The sequence below is a fragment of the Bombina bombina genome, chromosome 6 (assembly GCF_027579735.1).
Source record: "Bombina bombina isolate aBomBom1 chromosome 6, aBomBom1.pri, whole genome shotgun sequence".
NCBI lineage: Eukaryota > Metazoa > Chordata > Amphibia > Anura > Bombinatoridae > Bombina > Bombina bombina.
This window is the reverse complement of record NC_069504.1, coordinates 1,045,699,927-1,045,721,800: the sequence shown is the minus strand read 5'-3', so window position 1 is coordinate 1,045,721,800 and position 21,874 is coordinate 1,045,699,927. Positions and strand designations below refer to the sequence as shown.

The 21,874-nt window shown below is 37.1% G+C and overlaps 1 protein-coding gene across 1 annotated transcript in view; it reads left to right on the top strand.

The window, feature by feature from the left end:
- The first annotated feature begins 16,197 nt into the window (after positions 1 to 16,197).
- Positions 16,198 to 21,874, top strand: part of ITFG2 (integrin alpha FG-GAP repeat containing 2) — a 137,495-nt gene continuing 131,818 nt past the window's right edge. Inside the window, exons 1-4 of the mRNA XM_053718814.1 lie at positions 16,198 to 16,515; positions 16,773 to 16,868; positions 17,088 to 17,129; positions 18,606 to 18,765. Coding sequence (XP_053574789.1) covers positions 16,420 to 16,515; positions 16,773 to 16,868; positions 17,088 to 17,129; positions 18,606 to 18,765 — 394 coding nt within the window. The 5' untranslated portion in view covers positions 16,198 to 16,419. The remainder of the gene's footprint in view (positions 16,516 to 16,772; positions 16,869 to 17,087; positions 17,130 to 18,605; positions 18,766 to 21,874) is intronic.

Below are 21,874 nucleotides of genomic sequence, written 5' to 3'. Positions count from 1 at the left end.
GCTACGGAATTTGGCGGCGCTATACAAATAAATGATAATAATAATAATAATAATATGTCTTATGTGAGTGTTTAAGTTTAGGATCAGTGAAGCATGGCTGGCTGAGGGATGTGAGATAGGAATAAAGTTCATGTGTGTTGTAGAGGGGGGAAGGTAGAAGAGAAGGAGACATATGAATTTTCTGAGTGCTGTTTGTGAAAGGAAGAGCTGTAACTTTAAGTAGAAGGGTGGAAAGGGTTAATGCAGACATTAGAAAGTGTAGCATGTTTGCATTTAGTTGTTGGAATTTGAAAGTACTTATCTCTATTGGATGATTTTTCAAAAATGCAAATGTCCTTTATTCAAGGTGTTTAAAATCACAACAACGGATGTGTAGGAAAAGCATAAACCTCAGGGCTAGGTGGAGTAGTGGTCACCCACGTACCCTATTGCTGACATGTTTCGGCAAAGGCCGTAATCATAGCTAAAGGGTAAGAGTAAGGCCTACCTTTTTAAAAGTGAGACATTTGCACATAGAGCGCTCTTTAATTGTAGGTCAACATATGCAGTGTATCTCCTTAGCTGTGACTCCAGTATACAGGACAAACGTCCAGACAAGTAAGGACTAGGATAAGGGAACATATAAATGACATTAAAAGGGGTACATTAACCACCCCCCTGGTGAACCATTTTAAGGTTAAACACAACAAAGATCCAGGGACATTGTCATGGACGATTGTTGAAGTTGTTGGTACAAACAACAGGGGAGGTGATAGGGACACCTTGCTTCTCAAAAGAGAGGTGTTTTGGATACACAGGCTGCACACCAGAATGCCAAATGGGCTAAATTCAGAATATGATCTTATCAATTTCTGGTGTTAGCCAGTGTATCCATATGTATGAACAATACCAATACTGTATACAATGGATGATGTATAGTCACAAAGGGTGACTTGTATTTAATCATCACAAATGGTACAGAAGTTCACTTACACTAAGTTAGCAATCAAGTTCATTTTATGAAGGCTCTTATTAATTATTATTTATGTAATTATTATTATTATTTTTCAGATTTTCCCTTTACACAATCTAGTTCTATACCATTAATATAAATTAATATAATTCAATATGGTTCTAGATTTCTCAACACATGACTGACACGTAATGATATCTATGTATAGAGCTATTTACTTTGCAATGATTCAATTGTATACAATGCTGTTAAAGCAAACGGATATATGTGACTTATGTAAAATTTGTTTATGGTTTCATATGAAGAGGTGCACAATAAGATATATAGTGAACTACCTCATTTAAGCTCTATTTATATAGTTAAAATCTGCGAGTTGTCTTTGCATGTGTTATAGTGGATTATAAGGAGTTAATTTCCAAACAGGGCTGTATATGTATACAGATTGACTCACAGGTGGAGGTGTGTATCAACCACGTAACAGTTTTGTTTTTAACCTATCACAGGTAATCTGTTCTTTTAAAAGGTAGGCCTTACTCTTACCCTTTAGCTATGATTACGGCCTTTGCCGAAACATGTCAGCAATAGGGTACGTGGGTGACCACTACTCCACCTAGCCCTGAGGTTTATGCTTTTCCAACACATCCGTTGTTGTGATTTTAAACACCTTGAATAAAGGACATTTGCATTTTTGAAAAATCATCCGGTGCCTACGTCTTTCTTCTTTCGCATTGATACCTTTGGATATGGTTAAGGCACGGATGACAATTTGGCAGTAAATGTTTCTCCCACAAGGTGCTACAATACAGTGAAATCTGTCCTTGAAGCTGTGGACTCTCCCTGGTTCTATCTGGTTCACCTGTTCCACATCGTGACGTCACGTTTCCCTGGATCAACCGCTCACACGCTGACACGCTGTAGGGATCCACACGGCTGCTCGACCTCCAGGATACTGTGAACGCACAGACACCTTCGTGAGGGGATCCGGAGCAGGATATTAGAGGTGGGTCCCTAGAATCGGCATCTGTCAGTAGCGTGCATACCGGAGGTTTAAAACAAAGATCTTACGGACCTTATTTTGGTGGGAGAGGTACTCCAAGGCACCTTATATATATATATATATGTGGGACTTGTGTGAGTTATACAACTTTACCATATTGTGCAAACAGGTGCTGCATTAACTTTGTTGTGATTACTTATCTCTATTGTCCACTCCTTTGTCTAACTCCGTTGTTATAACTCTCTCTACGCTTATGAACTAAATATATATAAATAAGTGTTGTAAATTTAATAGTACTTTCACAAATCGTGATAACAAATAATGCAGACATGATTAATTTTTACATTATTGTAAACATGGCAGCCTCCACGAGCAACACGTGTATATAAATATACTGTATGTATATATAAATATATATACACACGTGTTGCTGGTGGAGGCTGCCATGTTTACAAGCGTCTGAGCTTGCTCTGAAAAGTCCCAGCTTTACCAGCATGCTGGAAGCGCTGGGATTTACATCATCAGAGCTCTGAGGGAACGACCAGTGCCTCACTCAGTGGCGGCTGGTGAATTTTTAGGATGGGGGTGCACAAGACCCTCCCCCTATTAGAAAGACACGCCCCTTTGAAAATCCACGCCCCTTTTTAAAAACCACGCCCCTTTAACAAGCCACACCCATTTTAAAAAGCCACACCCCTTAGTGAAAGTCACGCCCCTCAAATGGCCCCACCCATTTGAACCAGCGGTGTTTTTGGTCATCGTCTTCTTGAAATATCCAGCCCCGGCCTGGGGGTAACTTCAACTGAAGTTTGTGACTGATTCCTCAACATTATTCTCAAGTATCTGCTGATATTGAGTGGAATCCATGAGACCCTCAACAATATTCCCAGTAGTACAGGTCTTTGGAGGTGGTCTGTGGGCTGTTTTTGACCGTTCTCACCATCCTTTGCCTTTGCCTCTGGCCCTCTCTGATATTTTACTTGCCCTGCCACTTCTGGCCTTAACAAGAACTGTGCCTGTGGTCTTCCATATCCTCACCATGCATTGCTCACTGTGTTCCTCATAGTGGACACAGAAATCTTAAATCTATGAATGCATACTCTTCAGTACAGCCATGTTCATGTGCGACAGTGCACAAATGGAGGAGCCTACACTACCTGCCCATGTCTAGTCTTAAAATATACATGATGGTGCTCAGTTAAATTATATAATAACATATATATATATTAACCAAATGATTAATTAAAGCTGCAAAATAATAAGAATGTTGAATGTACATTTATGAAAACATATATATTCCTGGATTTAAAGAACCTTCCACTTTATAGAGAAATACAACCAGATTTAAATTACTGTTGCCCCAGCCCCCAGTGTTCGATATTAGGCAATGCAGCCAAAGGCCTTGGCAACATGAAGATAAATACACCCACATTTTACTTTCTACAAAAGAAGATTATTTCTATTACACTAGTGCTTAATAATTAACTTCAACAGTAAAGATTAAAACAGAATGTTGATAACTCAAGTACAATTTTTGTAAATTAAGTCAATCCGCCTGTCTTTTTTTGAGGCAAATAAATCAATAACATTTTCGGTGAATGTAGGCATGTCATTGATCAATTGTTTTTCAATTGTGAGCATGGCTAGAGCAGTCAGTCTTTCCTCAGTCATGGTGCTCCTTAGAAATGTCTTAACTCGTTTTAAAGTTGAGAAACATCTCTCAGCCTCAGCAGTTGTCACAGGAATAGTCGAAATAATTTGCAACAGTTTGTAGGTCTCCGAGAAAGTACTGTCCAAGTTATTTTCTATTACAAACTGTAGAAGACTGATGGCACCATTCATATTTCGGAAATCTGGTCTTCTGTAAATTACTCCTAGTTCAGTTTTCAGCCGATCTTTCTGTAATGTGTGATAAACCGCTGATGTTTGTTCAAGAAGCTGATTTGGAAATTTTTTCTCGTAATCTGCAAATTTTTCCGCTTGGAGGAGAGAAACAGCCGAGTAGTGAGTTATAAAAGAAAATCTATCTTTTACTTGATTTGTGATAACATCGCATATCTCTTTAGCTGCCACAGTCTGAGCAATGTGAATATTTTATCTCTTCCTTTTCCTAGATGTTTCCTCTGTTTCTGATATCGTCATGGTCACTGTGTCCATTCTTTCCCCTTCGTTTTCCATTGTCTGCTGGAAAGTGTTAATATGTTTTCGAATAAGTGCCGCATCTGTTTGTGTTTTCTGAAGTTGGTTGTATAACACATCTACATGTGGCATAATATTGTGAAAAACTGTAAGCCAAAACACGAATACCGAGTCTTGTAACATACGCCGAATAGCCCCCGCTTGATTTATAGCTATTTCTTTTTTGATGTTGACTCTATTTTTTCCATGCATTCAATTAACTGTTCCCTGTTTTCAAAAACTGTATTGACGGTTCGACTCTTGAAATTCCACCTGGTGGCTGAACCATGAGGTATCCTTCTTCTAACAGTTTCATCTAGAATAGCTATCCTTTGTGGCGAGTTACTAAAAAAGTTAGTAATGTCACTTAGATTTGAAAAAAATACTCAAACTTGTTGATTTTGACTGCTTGCTTGGCTGACAATTAAATTGAGCTGATGTACATAGCAATGCACAAAATGTGCATTCTTGTAGGTACGTTTAATTATAGCCTGAACACCTGCATGCTGACCACTCATCACGCTTGCACCGTCGTAACTCTGCGATATCAGTTTCTCTGGGTTGTCTATAACTTTTTCCAAAGTAGCTTGAATACACGTAGCTAAAGATTCTGCATCATGTCCAGCTGGATTAGTGAATTCCCAGAATCTCTCAACCGGTTGTCCGTTACCTATAATGTATCTAAAAACAACAACCAATTGGAAGGCAGATGAAACATCAGTAGTTTCATCTGCTATCACTGCTACAAAACTTGCATTTGAGATTTCCTTCTTTATTTGGTTCTGGCAAACAGTAAGCATACAGTCTAATAAATCGTTTTGAATTTCTTTTGACGTTCCTTTAAAAACAGTGGCACTAGCGAGATGTTCTTTTAGAGATGCATCAAGCTCTGCTGAGAAGTTTATAAGACCTCTGAAAATGCCTGGATTTAATGAATCATCGCGTTCGTCATGTCCTCGAAGTGCAAGCTCAAATGCGCCGCAAAATAAAATACAATTAATTATTTTGGAAAGAACATAGCGATTTTTGGTTACTTGCTCATTATGGCCTAGATTTGGAGTTCGGCGGTAAAAGGGCTGTTAACGCTCCGCGGGCTTTTTTCTGGCCGCACCATAAATTTAACTCTGGTATCGAGAGTCTAAACAAATGCTGCGTTAGGCTCCAAAAAAGGAGCGTAGAGCATTTTTACCGCAAATGCAACTCTCGATACCAGAGTTGCTTACGGACGCGGCCGGCCTCAAAAACGTGCTCGTGCACGATTCTCCCATAGGAAACAATGGGGCTGTTTGAGCTGAAAAAAAACCTAACACCTGCAAAAAAGCAGCGTTCAGCTCCTAACGCAGCCCCATTGTTTGCTATGGGGAAACACTTCCTACGTCTGCACCTAACACTCTAACATGTACCCCGAGTCTAAACACCCCTAACCTTACACTTATTAACCCCTAATCTGCCGCCCCCGCTATCGCTGACACCTGCATATTTTTTTTAACCCCTAATCTGCCGCTCCGTAAACCGCCGCAACCTACGTTATCCCTATGTACCCCTAATCTGCTGCCCTAACATCGCCGACCCCTATATTATATTTATTAACCCCTAATCTGCCCCCCTCAACGTCGCCGACACCTGCCTACACTTATTAACTCCTAATCTGCCGAGCGGACCTGAGCGCTACTATAATAAAGTTATTAACCCCTAATCCGCCTCACTAACCCTATCATAAATAGTATTAACCCCTAATCTGCCCTCCCTAACATCGCCGACACCTACCTTCAATTATTAACCCCTAATCTGCCGAGCGGACCTCACCGCTACTATAATAAATGTATTAACCCCTAAAGCTAAGTCTAACCCTAACACTAACACCCCCCCTAAATTAAATATAATTTTAATCTAACGAAATAAATTAACTCTTATTAAATAACTTATTCCTATTTAAAGCTAAATACTTACCTGTAAAATAAATCCTAATATAGCTACAATATAAATTATAATTATATTGTAGCTATTTTAGGATTAATATTTATTTTACAGGCAACTTTGTAATTATTTTAACCAGGTACAATAGCTATTAAATAGTTAAGAACTATTTAATAGTTACCTAGTTAAAATAATAACAAATTTACCTGTAAAATAAATCCTAACCTAAGTTACAATTAAACCTAACACTATACTATCAATAAATTAATTAAATAAACTACCTACAATTACCTACAATTAACCTAACACTACACTATCAATAAATTAATTAAACACAATTGCTACAAATAAATACAATTAAATAAACTAGCTAAAGTACAAAAAATAAAAAAGAACTAAGTTACAAAAAATAATAAAATATTTACAAACATAAGAAAAATATTACAACAATTTTAAACTAATTACACCTACTCTAAGCCCCCTAATAAAATAACAAAGCCCCCCAAAATAAAAAATTCCCTACCCTATTCTAAATTAAAAAAGTTACAAGCTCTTTTACCTTACCAGCCCTGAACAGGGCCCTTTGCGGGGCATGCCCCAAGGATTTCAGCTCTTTTGCCTGTAAAAAAAAACATACCATACCCCCCCCCAACATTACAACCCACCACCCACATACCCCTAATCTAACCCAAACCCCCCTTAAATAAACCTAACACTAAGCCCCTGAAGATCTTCCTACCTTGTCTTCACCATACCAGGTTCACCAATCCGTCCTGGCTCCAACATCTTCATCCAACCCAAGCGGGGGTTGGCGATCCATCATCCGGTGCTGAAGAGGTCCAGAAGAGGCTCCAAAGTCTTCCTCCTATCCGGCAAGAAGAGGACATCCGGACCGGCAAACATCTTCTCCAAGCGGCATCTTCAATCTTCTTCCATCCGGTGCGGAGCGGGTCCATCTTGAAGCAGGCGACGCGGATCCATCCTCTTCTTCCGTTGTCTCCCGACGAATGACGGTTCCTTTAAGGGACGTCATCCAAGATGGCGTCCCTCGAATTCCGATTGGCTGATAGGATTCTATCAGCCAATCGGAATTAAGGTAGGAATTTTCTGATTGGCTGATGGAATCAGCCAATCAGAATCAAGTTCAATCCGATTGGCTGATCCAATCAGCCAATCAGATTGAGCTCGCATTCTATTGGCTGATCGGAACAGCCAATAGAATGCGAGCTCAATCTGATTGGCTGATTGGATCAGCCAATCGGATTGAACTTGATTCTGATTGGCTGATTCCATCAGCCAATCAGAAAATTCCTACCTTAATTCCGATTGGCTGATAGAATCCTATCAGCCAATCGGAATTCGAGGGACGCCATCTTGGATGACGTCCCTTAAAGGAACCGTCATTCGTCGGGAGACAACGGAAGAAGAGGATGGATCCGCGTCGCCTGCTTCAAGATGGACCCGCTCCGCACCGGATGGAAGAAGATTGAAGATGCCGCTTGGAGAAGATGTTTGCCGGTCCGGATGTCCTCTTCTTGCCGGATAGGAGGAAGACTTTGGAGCCTCTTCTGGACCTCTTCAGCACCGGATGATGGATCGCCAACCCCCGCTTGGGTTGGATGAAGATGTTGGAGCCAGGACGGATCGGTGAACCTGGTATGGTGAAGACAAGGTAGGAAGATCTTCAGGGGCTTAGTGTTAGGTTTATTTAAGGGGGTTTGGGTTAGATTAGGGGTATGTGGGTGGTGGGTTGTAATGTTGGGGGGGGGGTATGGTATGTTTTTTTTTACAGGCAAAAGAGCTGAAATCCTTGGGGCATGCCCCGCAAAGGGCCCTGTTCAGGGCTGGTAAGGTAAAAGAGCTTGTAACTTTTTTAATTTAGAATAGGGTAGGGAATTTTTTATTTTGGGGGGCTTTGTTATTTTATTAGGGGGCTTAGAGTAGGTGTAATTAGTTTAAAATTGTTGTAATATTTTTCTTATGTTTGTAAATATTTTATTATTTTTTGTAACTTAGTTCTTTTTTATTTTTTGTACTTTAGCTAGTTTATTTAATTGTATTTATTTGTAGCAATTGTGTTTAATTAATTTATTGATAGTGTAGTGTTAGGTTAATTGTAGGTAATTGTAGGTAGTTTATTTAATTAATTTATTGATAGTATAGTGTTAGGTTTAATTGTAACTTAGGTTAGGATTTATTTTACAGGTAAATTTGTTATTATTTTAACTAGGTAACTATTAAATAGTTCTTAACTATTTAATAGCTATTGTACCTGGTTAAAGTAATTACAAAGTTGCCTGTAAAATAAATATTAATCCTAAAATAGCTATAATATAATTATAATTTATATTGTAGCTATATTAGGATTTATTTTACAGGTAAGTATTTAGCTTTAAATAGGAATCATTTATTTAATAAGAGTTAATTTATTTCGTTAGATTAAAATTATATTTAAGTTAGGGGGGTGTTAGTGTTAGGGTTAGACTTAGCTTTAGGGGTTAATCAATTTATTAGAATAGCGGTGAGCTCCGGTCGTCAGATTAGGGGTTAATAATTGAAGTTAGGTGTCGGCGATGTTAGGGAGGGCAGATTAGGGGTTAATACTATTTATGATAGGGTTAGTGAGGCGGATTAGGGGTTAATAACTTTATTATAGTAGCGCTCAGGTCCGCTCGGCAGATTAGGGGTTAATAAGTGTAGGCAGGTGTCGGCGACGTTGAGGGGGGCAGATTAGGGGTTAATAAATATAATATAGGGGTCGGCGGTGTTAGGGGTAGCAGATTAGGGGTACATAGGGATAACGTAGGTGGCGGCGCTTTGCGGTCGGAAGATTAGGGGTTAATTATTTTAAGTAGCTGGCGGCGACGTTGTGGGGGGCAGGTTAGGGGTTAATAAATGTAATACAGGGGTCGGCGGGGTTAGGGGCAGCAGATTAGGGGTACATAAGTATAACGTAGGTGGCGGTCGGCAGATTAGGGGTTAAAAATTTAAATCGAGTGGCGGCGATGTGGGGGGAGCTCGGTTTAGGGGTACATAGGTAGTTTATGGGTGTTAGTGTACTTTAGGGTACAGTAGTTAAGAGCTTTATGAACCGGCGTTAGCCAGAAAGCTCTTAACTCCTGCTATTTTCAGGCGGCTGGAATTTTGTCGTTAGAGCTCTAACGCTCACTTCAGAAACGACTCTAAATACCGGCGTTAGAAAGATCCCATTGAAAAGATAGGATACGCAAATGGCGTAGGGGGATCTGCGGTATGGAAAAGTCGCGGCTGAAAAGTGAGCGTTAGACCCTTTAATCACTGACTCCAAATACCGGCGGTAGCCTAAAACCAGCGTTAGGAGCCTCTAACGCTGGTTTTGACGGCTACCGCCGAACTCCAAATCTAGGCCTTAGTCTTTTAATATTCAAACGATATGCACTGTCAAGTTGTTGCCGAATATCAACCCTTCCTAGCAAATTAAACTCTAATGTGGAGTTTAAATGTGATTGGGAGCAATTATGTTTATTGGTTTTTTGACTTAAATGTGATAAATCGACGACCCCATAACTCACCCAGCTTGAATCCCCACTTTGTTTTGCAAACAGGAGACAATAAAAACAAAAGAGCCTGTTAGATAATTCACAACCACAAATCCATGGATATTTATCATATACCTCGGGTTTGAATTCTCTTTTGTAATCTCTAGTTTTACATTTTGTCACCTGGGTAAGGTTAAGCATAGGTGTTGGCCTGAGCATTTTAATTTCCATTTTTCTTTCAATGGGCAACGTTGAAAAATGTAATTGCTTTAGCTCAGATACACTAATTTTACTAAGTGCCATCTTAACTGTTAGTTTACACACAAAGAACAGTCCTTTGCTCTTATCTAATATATAACTTGTAGGTAGGTAGCTCTGCAGCTGTTAGAAAATATACAACTTAATAGTTTAGTAGTTTGACGGTTGTTATCTAATATATAACTTGTAGGTAGGTAGCTCTGCAGCTGTTAGAAAATATACAACTTAATAGTTTAATAGTTTGGCGGTTGTTATGTAATATATAACTTGTAGGTAGGTAGCTCTGCAGCTGTCAGAAAATATACAACTTAATAGTTTAATAGTTTGGCGGTTGTTATGTAATATATAACTTGTAGGTAGGTAGCTCTGCAACTGTTAGAAAATATACAACTCAACTTGAAGTAATAGTTTAATAGTTTGGCGGTTGTTATGTAATATATAACTTGTAGGTAGGTAGCTCTGCAGCTGTTAGAAAATATATTAAAAGTTTAATAGTTTTGTGGTTGTTATGTAATATATAACTTGTAGGTAGGTAGCTCTGCAGCTATTAGAAAATATACAACTCAACTTGCAGTAATAGTTTAATAGTTTGGCGGTTGTTATGTAATATATAACTTGTAGGTAGGTAGCTCTGCAGCTATTAGAAAATATACAACTCAACTTGCAGTAATAGTTTAATAGTTTGGCGGTTGTTATGTAATATATAACTTGTAGGTAGGTAGCTCTGCAGCTATTAGAAAATATACAACTCAACTTGCAGTAATAGTTTAATAGTTTGGCGGTTGTTATGTAATATATAACTTGTAGGTAGGTAGCTATGCAGCTATTAGAAAATATACAACTCAACTTGCAGTAATAGTTTAATAGTTTGGCGGTTGTTATGTAATATATAACTTGTAGGTAGGTAGCTCTGCAGCTATTAGAAAATATACAACTCAACTTGCAGTAATAGTTTAATAGTTTGGCGGTTGTTATGTAATATATAACTTGTAGGTAGGTAGCTCTGCAACTGTTAGAAAATATACAACTCAACTTGAAGTAATAGTTTAATAGTTTGGCGGTTGTTATGTAATATATAACTTGTAGGTAGGTAGCTCTGCAGCTGTTAGAAAATATATTAAAAGTTTAATAGTTTTGTGGATGTTATGTAATATATAACTTGTAGGTAGGTAGCTCTGCAGCTATTAGAAAATATACAACTCAACTTGCAGTAATAGTTTAATAGTTTGGCGGTTGTTATGTAATATATAACTTGTAGGTAGGTAGCTCTGCAGCTATTAGAAAATATACAACTCAACTTGCAGTAATAGTTTAATAGTTTGGCAGTTGTTATGTAATATATAACTTGTAGGTACTTTATGTAGCTCTGCAGCTGTTAGAAAATCTACAACACTAGTAGGCAACGGCAAGTAGTTTTGCGGTGCTGGTTGTTATAAAATATATTGCAGGCAGCTGTTAGAAAATATCAACTACAACTAATAGGTAATATCTTATAATAATTATAATAATATAGCTCACTATATATAAAATATCAAATATTAAATATGCCGGTTTACTGCCTAATTTTAGTATCAGCAGCAGCACAGCAGTTAACTGTTTTTTTTTGAGAAAAAAAACTTTGTTCTTTTTTTTCAAAACTTCTAATTGCAATCTGCTAATTAATCTGCTAAAATACTTAAATTAAATGTATTAATGTTTAATGGTAAACAACCGTGACAGCCGTCAACGGTCAACAACTAGTAGTATCAAAAGCAGCACAGCAGTTAACTGCTTTTATTGTGAAAAAAAACTTTGTTCTTTTTTTTCAAAACTTCTAATTGCAATCTGCTAATTAATCTGCTAAAATACTTAAATTAAATGTATTAATGTTTAATGGTAAACAACCGTGACAGCCGTCAACGGTCAACAACTAGTAGTATCAAAAGCAGCACAGCAGTTAACTGCTTTTATTGTGAAAAAAAACTTTGTTCTTTTTTTTCAAAACTTCTAATTGCAATCTGCTAATTAATCTGCTAAAATACTTAAATTAAATGTATTAATGTTTAATGGTAAACAACCGTGACAGCCGTCAACGGTCAACAACTAGTAGTATCAAAAGCAGCACAGCAGTTAACTGCTTTTATTGTGAAAAAAAACTTTGTTCTTTTTTTTCAAAACTTCTAATTGCAATCTGCTAATTAATCTGCTAAAATACTTAAATTAAATGTATTAATGTTTAATGGTAAACAACCGTGACAGCCGTCAACGGTCAACAACTAGTAGTATCAAAAGCAGCACAGCAGTTAACTGCTTTTATTGTGAAAAAAACTTTGTTCTTTTTTTTCAAAACTTCTAATTGCAATCTGCTAATTAATCTGCTAAAATACTTAAATTAAATGTATTAATGTTTAATGGTAAACAACCGTGACAGCCGTCAACGGTCAACAACTAGTAGTATCAAAAGCAGCACAGCAGTTAACTGCTTTTATTGTGAAAAAAAACTTTGTTCTTTTTTTTTCAAAACTTCTAATTGCAATCTGCTAATTAATCTGCTAAAATACTTAAATTAAATGTATTAATGTTTAATGGTAAACAACCGTGACAGCCGTCAACGGTCAACTAGTAGTACAGCACAGCAGTTAACTGCTTTCTGTATTTGTAATAAAAAAAAAATATATATATATTTTTTGCAAAACTTCTAATCTGCTGACAAAAAATTTATTTTATTATTCCCAAATTACTCCACTAAACTTACTGACTAAAGCCAATTGTTTTAAGAGAGAACTCCCACTCTACCTAAGTACTCTAAATGTTAAGTTAAAACACTAAATGAACTTTTTTTTCTCACACACACTGGTGTCTGTCTCACTGACTCCTCTAGTCTCTAATAGTAATCTCAACTCTGTTGTGTAAATTTAATTTAGTAATTTTAGTTAACTAACTAATATACAGTTAGTTTAAAATTTTAAACTAAGCTAATAAGCTCAGCCTCAGCAGCTGCAGGCCTGAAACAAAATAAGGCCCACTGCCCACCCACTGTAACTAAGGCAGCTTAAGCTAACTTAAACTATAGTCAGTATTCGCTGCTAAATTATTATATTTGTTAAACTTAGTAAAGAAACTTTTCTGTCAGGAGTCCTGGACTCAGTGTCAGCAACACCACGTCTGCAGCCAGCAAGGGCTGCCTAAATCGTTTTTTTGAGGCAACTCAAGTTGTGAACAAAAGTAAACAGAACAGACTCAGAGCTCAGCAAACAAGGCTCCTATCCGCTCAACGGCTATCTCCTCTCTGAGATTTTCGCGCCGTTGAGGGGGAGGAGGCTTGTGGGGGCGGTCACGTGACGCTAGTAGCGTATCAGAGGCGAGACTCACCCATGACAGGCAGACTGGGAGGAGCCAGAGCACAGGCTGAAGTCAGCTCGCACACTTCAGCCTGTGCGAATAGGGCTCAATTACCAGTGCCGGGCTGGGAGGAGCAACGCCTGCACAGTGATACATAGAGATCACTGTGCAGGATAGGGTTTTGCTTGATCGCACGTGCGATCAGTGACTGTGAGTGACAGAGACTCAGAGAGGAGGAGACGCTAGTGACTCACTGACTGATGCGGTCTCACTCTCTACGCTGGTGACGTCAGCGTCGGTCCGCCTGGGTCCTAGCTCCCTCCTGCTTCAAGACTTAGACAGACTATGGGGTTATTATCATGGTGTGGTGTGTGTGGTACCGTACTGACACTGACTTCACACTGTACTGTACCCGGTGCTGAGGCAGCTAGTGGCTAACAAAAATAACAAAAAACACACACACAATAATAAAAAAAAAAAAAAAAAATATTAAACAATTTTTTTTTTTGGCTGATTTTTTTTTTTTTTTGCCCCATTTTTTTTTTCTCCTTGCCCCCTGGGGGGTTCACGTGCGATTGTGCACAACTGGAGGAGCCTCCACTGGCCTCACTGTCAAGTGTACACAGAACGCTCCAAGCGAGTCCCAATTCGCTTGGAGCGTTTGCTGAACACGGCCTAAGTTAGATGTGCTGTACAAGCTGTTTACTTCTATGCTCTGCAATAAAATAGCGCTGTACCTACCATGCTGTGTCCTGCATCTCATGACAACGGGGTTGTTCAAAACTAAGCATATTTTTAATTTATTTTTTTTTATTTTGCATGCATTATTGCTGCAATGCAGTGAATATTTTTTTATGCAAAAGAGTAAGTAACAATACTAACTCGCCTCCTTAACTTTTTTTTTTTTATCATACCCCCCAACTGTCCCGATTTTCGCGGGACAGTCCCGATTTTAGGGGTCTGTCCCCCTGTCCAGGGTTGCTAGATTTGCTCCAGGCATTAAAAAAATTATTATTATTTTTTTTAAATTCTATTGGGCCCATACTCAGAAGCAGCAGGCTTTGCTCTCACAGGGTTAGATACCTGTTAGATTTCCTGTGGAATAGGAATGGTGTGTGGGTTAAGCAGGAGTAAGGAGGCTATATATACTCTGACCATGGTAATGGTGACCTCTCTAACCTACCTCTGGTAGTGATGATGTCTAACCCCTGGTGATAATGCTAGCATGCCTTCAGTTTTATACAAAGAGCAGTGCTAATACCAGGGTAACGAACAGTTGCAGCCGCAGACTGCCAGCTAATGTGCTTGCCAACCCCAGGACCCCATACAATGAATTACAGATACCCATATATGATGTAGTGTGTGTGTCTATCTGTATCCATAACTGTGTGTGTGTGTATCTGTATGTATAAGTTTATGCTATATAGTGTGTGTGTGTCTGCATGTATAAATGTAAGCTATGTAGTGTGTGTATGTGTATCTGCATGTATAAGTGTATGCTATGTAGTGTGTGTGTCTGCATGTCTAAGTGTATACTATGTAGTGTCTGTGTATCTGCATGTATAAGTGTATACTATGTAGTGTGTGTGTATCTGCATGTATAAGTGTATGCTATGTAATGTGTATCTGCATGTATAAGTGTATGCTATGTAGTGTGTGTGTGTCTGCATGTATAAGTGTATACTATTTAGTGTCTGTGTATCTGCATGTATAAGTGTAGGCTGCATGTATAAGTGTATGCTATGTAATGTGTGTGTGTATCTGCGTGTATAAGTGTATGCAATGTAGTGGTTGTGTATCTGCATGTATAAGTGTATGCTATGTAGTGTGTGTGTATCTGCATGTGTAAGTGTATGCTATATACATAGTTGCCAACATTTCAAAAAAAATTCCAGGGACACTTTGCAGCAGAGCAAGCAAGCGGATTACTGGAGTATTGACGGCCCACTGTTCAACTGCTCCGCCCACTAAGTTCTGCAATCAAAACACACCCATTTGAAAGTAATAGTATAATTTAGACTTATCCATAGTTTATTATACAAATTACAGCCCCCAACTCTTACACCTACCCAGTCTCTGGAACACATTCTGGGCATATGGTTATTTTTACTACACAGCATCAAAATTAGAAAGACAAATAATATGTGAACCCATTCAATAATAATAACAATATGCCATTAGGAATGAATTATATTTAAATAATACACTATATCTATTTATCATCTATCTGTATATATGTATGTGTGTGTATGTATATATATATATATATATATATATATATATATATATATATACACAGTATATGCAAACAACAAATGTTGTGCAAAGGAGATTTTCAGGGACATTTCCAGGGACAAAAAAATCCAGGGACATACAACAAAATTATTAATCAGGGACTGTTGGCAACTATGTATATAGTGTGCTACTGTGCATTTTGCTGACTTTAAAGGCCAGAATCTAAAATATTAATGGGGAATGCAGAGAGTAGTTTTAAAGAATTTATTATTAAATGTCCAATTAAGATAAAAATATTTAGCAATGTCTTTGCAAAGGCTAATTAAATACATAGCTCACATAGCTATACCAGTGGTTTGAGCTTGTATTTGATTTGCTGCCTAAGTGTATTAAAATATATGACTTTATTTAGAATCTTATTTATATTACTTTGGTCTTATGATTTTTTAAGCCCTGTCTACCACATTTAATTTTTTTTTTTTGGGGGGGGGGGGGAATGTCCCTCTTTTGAATTTTGAAATGTTGGGAGGTATGTACTTTTACATATTCGCTCAAGCATCACATTTAGACAAATTAACTGATAATCCACATCTAATATGTTCAAATTTCAAAATATCTACTTACTACATGTATTATTATATTATAACGTCCACCTATATATCGTGTGGCATTATTTCACTTTAATAGTATATGTGTCAAAATTCCAAGCAATAGAAATGTTTTCCGATAAGCAGTGAAGCACTTCAGCACTGCCAAATAAAAGCTACGTATCAAATCACGTGATTATTTCTACCAATACTAAAGATTGTTTATAGGAGTACGTCAACTTTGCACGCCGGAAATGTTAGTAGTAGTTAAGGAGAGCAAATATTTAGTTATTTAATTTATTATCTATAGTTATTTTTTTACTCGTAGAAACCCACAGATAGCAGCTTCTGTCACTTTTTTTGTCTTTATCTTTAGTTGACACGCTCAATAGTGCATGATTAGTCCTTCGCTGCTGTTATACATATTACCAGTCTACAGCAGTTTGTATACATCAAATGCGGTCCCTGAGTTATGTGCAACGTGCGGTCTTGGAGTTCAGTGGCTCACTCTTTCCTCACGCTCTGTGTCTAGGAGATGCTGACAATGATACGGTAATCAGGGGTACCCGGGACATTGTGTAGCAGTTGTACTACTCTATGACATTAGCAGCAAAATACTTTCTTTTTTTTCTCTATTATTACTGAAAATTATTTTTTATTGCTGCACTAAAGTTTTGTATTGACACCCTGGTTTCCAGAGAGAGATGCAAAAAATTGCATCACCATGTGTTACAAACTTCTGTCACACTACTTAAGTATCAAATTACATTGAAGTGCATTGTCATTCAGTATCCATTTTTCTCCCCCAGCTAAATGAGCTAATTCTAGGAGACACCAGTGGGAAGCTACATGTGTATAAGAATGATCAAAGCAAACCTTGGCTGACACGTTGTTGCACAGGCATGGTAAGCAGGGATCCACAAATGTTAGTAGTGTATCACATGCTGTAAATCTAGTTATATGCCTTAAGTGCCTTGTACAACTTTACAGACTTGTAAATTCAGTAGTATCAAACTAGCTTGTGCTGCATTTGTTATATGACAGGTCTATCTTGTTTATCTGCATGCTATTTAAATGTGGTTGGAAAATGTTGTTTTGATCCTAAGGTATTATATTTTTTCCAGCTCACATGTGTTGGTGTAGGTGATGTCTGCAATAAGGGAAAGGTGAGTAGACAGAAATTCAGAGACTATTCTATTTTTTTAAAAAGACTGATAATGTTTTGTATCCATTAAAGGAAATAAGAAAGACTAACAATACCCACTGCATTAAATTAAACACAGTTCATGTGTGATTCCCATGTTCCTTTAGATTGCTTAATGAACTAATGAATGCATAGAATCTACAGCTTGTTAGCTATTTGTGGTGACACTTCTCTCAATAAATAATCTTGTGTTAAAGGGACAGTAACGTCAAAATTAAACTTTCCTGATTAGTTTAGAACATGCAATTTTAATCTAATGTAGGCTCTGGAGAAGCAAAGCAATGCATACCTTTTTTATTGTATTTGGTTTAATAGATATTGTTGTACAGATTTATACATTTTAAAATGCTACTGATTACGTGTATATATATATATATATTAATTGCTTTTACCTGTCACTCTTCTGTATAAATGTTTATAGTAATGGGAAAAGGTCAGTGGTTGTTACAGTTTATATGTGGTGGGGTTATGTAGTATAGTTACCAGTGTTATAGCAGCTGGGGTCAGTACTTTCCAGGCAGCAACCACCCTTCATGATTTGTTATTCTTTATAGAGATGTACTGTATATAGAGAGTGATCAAACTCACACAACTAAGACAAATATTTCTTTGTTCATAAGGATTATATAAAAAATAAAGAAAGTAAAAAGAATGCAGCAGCACTTGCGAGTTTGTAAAACAGTTAAAAATTAACTTCTATTGCTTCATTATCATAAAAAATAATATATATCAGGAAGGGGGAATGCCACCTCGCATGCTTCGCCCCGACCAAGGAGCTTAATCAAAAATTGTGCACTTTATCCATGATTAAGTGCCTGTGATTGATGCGAAACGCATCAGATAGGATTCCCCCTTCCTGGTATGTTTTTTTTTTTTTTTTTGAATGATGATGAAGCAAGAAAAATTACTTTTTAATTGATTTACAGATTTGCGTGTACCGCTGCATTGTTTTTACTTCTGGTTTATGGGCGGTCTGTTCTACCGTTGCAGCGTAGCACCTCATAGAAGTTAAGTGTTTAGTTCCTGGTCACTTTATCTCAGCATGATGCCTGGAGCTGCAATGTATATACAGTATGTTAAACAATAAAGGAACTCTCCTATAATGTTTTATTCTATGGAATCTATTTTATGTAAGATCTTTCACATTGTAGAGAAATTATCTAAAAAAAATAATTACAGTTTATTATAGATAGAATATTTATTTTTGTCCTGTGTTACTTGATATGTCAGATGATTACTACATGTTTGGAGTCTGCATCTCCTAAATAAATTGTTAAAAATCATTTTATGATTTTGAATTTTATGCTCGAAAACCACCATTTTGTAAGCCTTTAAAATGTCTAGTGGGGGATGGTTTCCTTCATTATATCGGTTTGTTATTTATGTGACCCACTGAATATTGGTCTAATCAGTTCTTTGTATCACTTTCCTTTTAAAGAATTTTGTGGTTGCGGTCAGTGCTGAAGGTTGGTTTCACCTCTTTGATCTGAGCTTTACACCGGATACCCAGTTGGATCCAGCACAGGGTGAAGAGCAGAGAGCAACATACACACAACATCTCCCGGCCAACACCAAGCTTGCCTTAATCAGTGACATTGGTAAGATGAGCTTGTAATTGACCAAATATCAACACTTATTTAGGAATAAAGTGATTTTAGATTAAATAGGAGACCTCCTTGGTCTTTGTGATGTATTCTTTTTCTACATAATAAAAATATAAAAACAAATCTAATTTATTTTTTCTAGGCTTAAAATGACTTGCTAGTTAATGAGAGGAGCCTGTGATCTCCCCTACAATACTTTAGCAAAGTGATCTATTATTTTTCCTATTGTCACACAGGCAGCAGAAAGAGATAAACCCATAACAAGATAGCATGGTGAAGGAAACCTTACACATCTGCTTGTAAAACTTTTCTCTCAAAAGTAGAATGACAAATGCATGTACGTTTTTTTCCACTTAGTTGTTATACAGATAAAGTAGTGATCCTGCAGAATTTTGGATTATTTCTAGTCTTTGGTGTAGATGGCATGTTTTCTTCAAGTAGATAGATATTGCTGCAGCACTGCTGGTCCGAGTGGAAAGCGCTGCTGATCCAATCAGCAGAGATAGTTACACAGCTGAGTCGTATGCCACTTTAGGGTGAATCCTTAAGGTCTCTTCAAAATTAAATTATACTCTCACCTTATAAACTTGAGCTTTCTTAAGCTTTTTTTGTATCTCCACTGCTTTTGTGTTCCATGTTTCATTTTTACATTCCATTTAAACTTCAAACAAGCTGTAAATGGCAGTAATAGTGTAACATTTCCACGTCCAAGTGAACTTTTGATCTAGGCAGAACAGTCAAATCAAGGTTTTTGTTTCTTAAGGTTTTTTTTCTTTTTTTTCTTTTCTTTACACTGTGTATGTCTTCTTTATATCTGTACAAATATATCTCCCAGGTTTTTTTCACGACATTTAGATAACAGTACAAATATGCTAAAACTGTCATTTTTTCTTTTTATCAGGGCGAGTATGCCTATTAAAAGAGGCTAAACTCCAAGTTTAGTTAGTCTTAAACCATTGACTGCTGTCATCTGGTATGCATGTTAGAGATGGATAATTCCGATACTCTAATTGTGGTGCTTTTTTGGAACTTTGCTGAATAGGATTTCTCAATTAAGCTAGATTTAAATGAGTTCCCTACCTTAGCACAGATGAGGCAATCAGAATAATTGAGCTACTTAGTACCCCAAGATGATGCATATCTAAAATCAATGACAGGCATTAAGAAGCCTAATATATCCTTTGAATAAGCAATCATGGTATAAAAAATGAGGAAATGCTAATTACTATGAAACATATACTTATGGGCATTTAGTTACTGAAACAAATCCACAGGAACACTAGAAACATAGTGTTCCTGTGGATTTGTTTCAGTAACTAAATGCCCATAAGTATATGTTTTCATAGTAATTAGCATTTCCTAATTTTTTAGATGAACCATAAACCATGCCCATTCGTTATTAGTTTATGTTTGATATATTTGTGAGTAGAACGTCTCACTGCTGCTTTACATAGGTCGCTTTAGCATAGCAATCATCCTTTCTGAATAAGCTTTAAGCTCAAGCTCAATTGTCTCTTAAAGGGACACTATAGCCAAAATTAAACTTTCATGATTCAGATAGGGCATGCAATTTTAAACAACTTTCCAATTTACTTTTCACATCAAATTTGCTTTGTAATCTTGGTATTCTTTGTTGAAAGCTAAACGTAGGTAGGCTCATATGCTAATTTCTAAGCCCTTGAAGGCCGCCTCTTATTTCAGTGCATTTTGACAGTTTTTTACAGCGCTCCATGTACAATTTTTAACACAGCAAGTATTGTGGCGCTTCTGCTTGTGTCCTGATTCGCTAGTATCTTATCCAATGTGGGCAATGGGTTTGCCCACCCCAGTCCTTTACTAAGAGTCTACACTAGTTCAGTCATATATTTCCTGTACTACAATTATTTTTTCTGGCTATTATTTATAAGCCAGTTAATATATCGAACCTATTTCTATTAATATATGACTATGGAAAGAATTACTCAAAATTTATAGCGTTTTATGATTATAAGGACACGCTTGGTCCATTCCCTCTATTCGTAGTTTTAATTGTGTGTTGTGTGTATATGAAAATACTTTTAATATTGATTAATAAAAGTTAATTTTTAATTTAGTTTTCTCTATCTATCTTACCCAATACAATCATTATTTTGACATATCCATGATTTTTAGTATCGCCTAAGGGTGATTTACTCTTCCAGACTTTAGAGTGCTATAAGTGTATACTTGTTGTGCAGAAATCCTGTTCTCCACAAACCTCCAAGTTTTTTACAGCGCTAGTTCCTGTGTGTCATATAGATAACATTATGTTCACTCCCATGGAGTTATTTATGAGTCAGCTTTGATTGGCTAAACTGCAAGTCTGTCAAAAAAACTTAAAGATTGGGGGCAGTCTGCAGAGGCTTAGATACAAGGTAATCACAGAGGTAAAATGTATATTAATATAACCGTGTGGGTTATGCAAACCTGGGCAATGGGTAAAAAAATGGATAATCTATCTTTTTAAACAATACAATTCTGGAGTAGAAATGATGCTTTAAAATTCTATTGCTGCCGTACAGCATTTGTGCTGTTCCTGTGGGTCCATTTGCAGTCTGTTTGTCTGCTCATTGTGTATGTGGAAGTATCATAATATATATTCAATGCACATGTGTTTTTTTCCCCATTATTTGGTCATCGCCCTGGACAAAATAAAAAGACGTAAAAACCCAATAAAGACAGGAAATCAGGTACTGGACAAAGAACTACCTTATCTTGACAGGAGTACAGCATAATAGCGCTTGTAACAATACTTTATCTGGCAGGGTGATCGCCAGAAGGCGCTACAATGGTACAGTATATCAAATACAGTCTCCCAAACCGTTACCCACAATTAATCACACCGTTGAGATATACTCACAAAAGTGATGCACTATGGGTAAGTGCAGATCACTCAAGCTGGATGTATTATAGACCCTAGCTGGCTATCTCCGGTATGCAGATACACAGGTTCAGTGGACAATAAGTGATAGTAAATTCTCACCATAGAATTCACCACACAGTTAAAAGTGAATATAACCCCTATGTGTGAGAGACTGAGAAAGAGAGGGGAAAATAAATACAAATATATCTCTAGACTTATTAG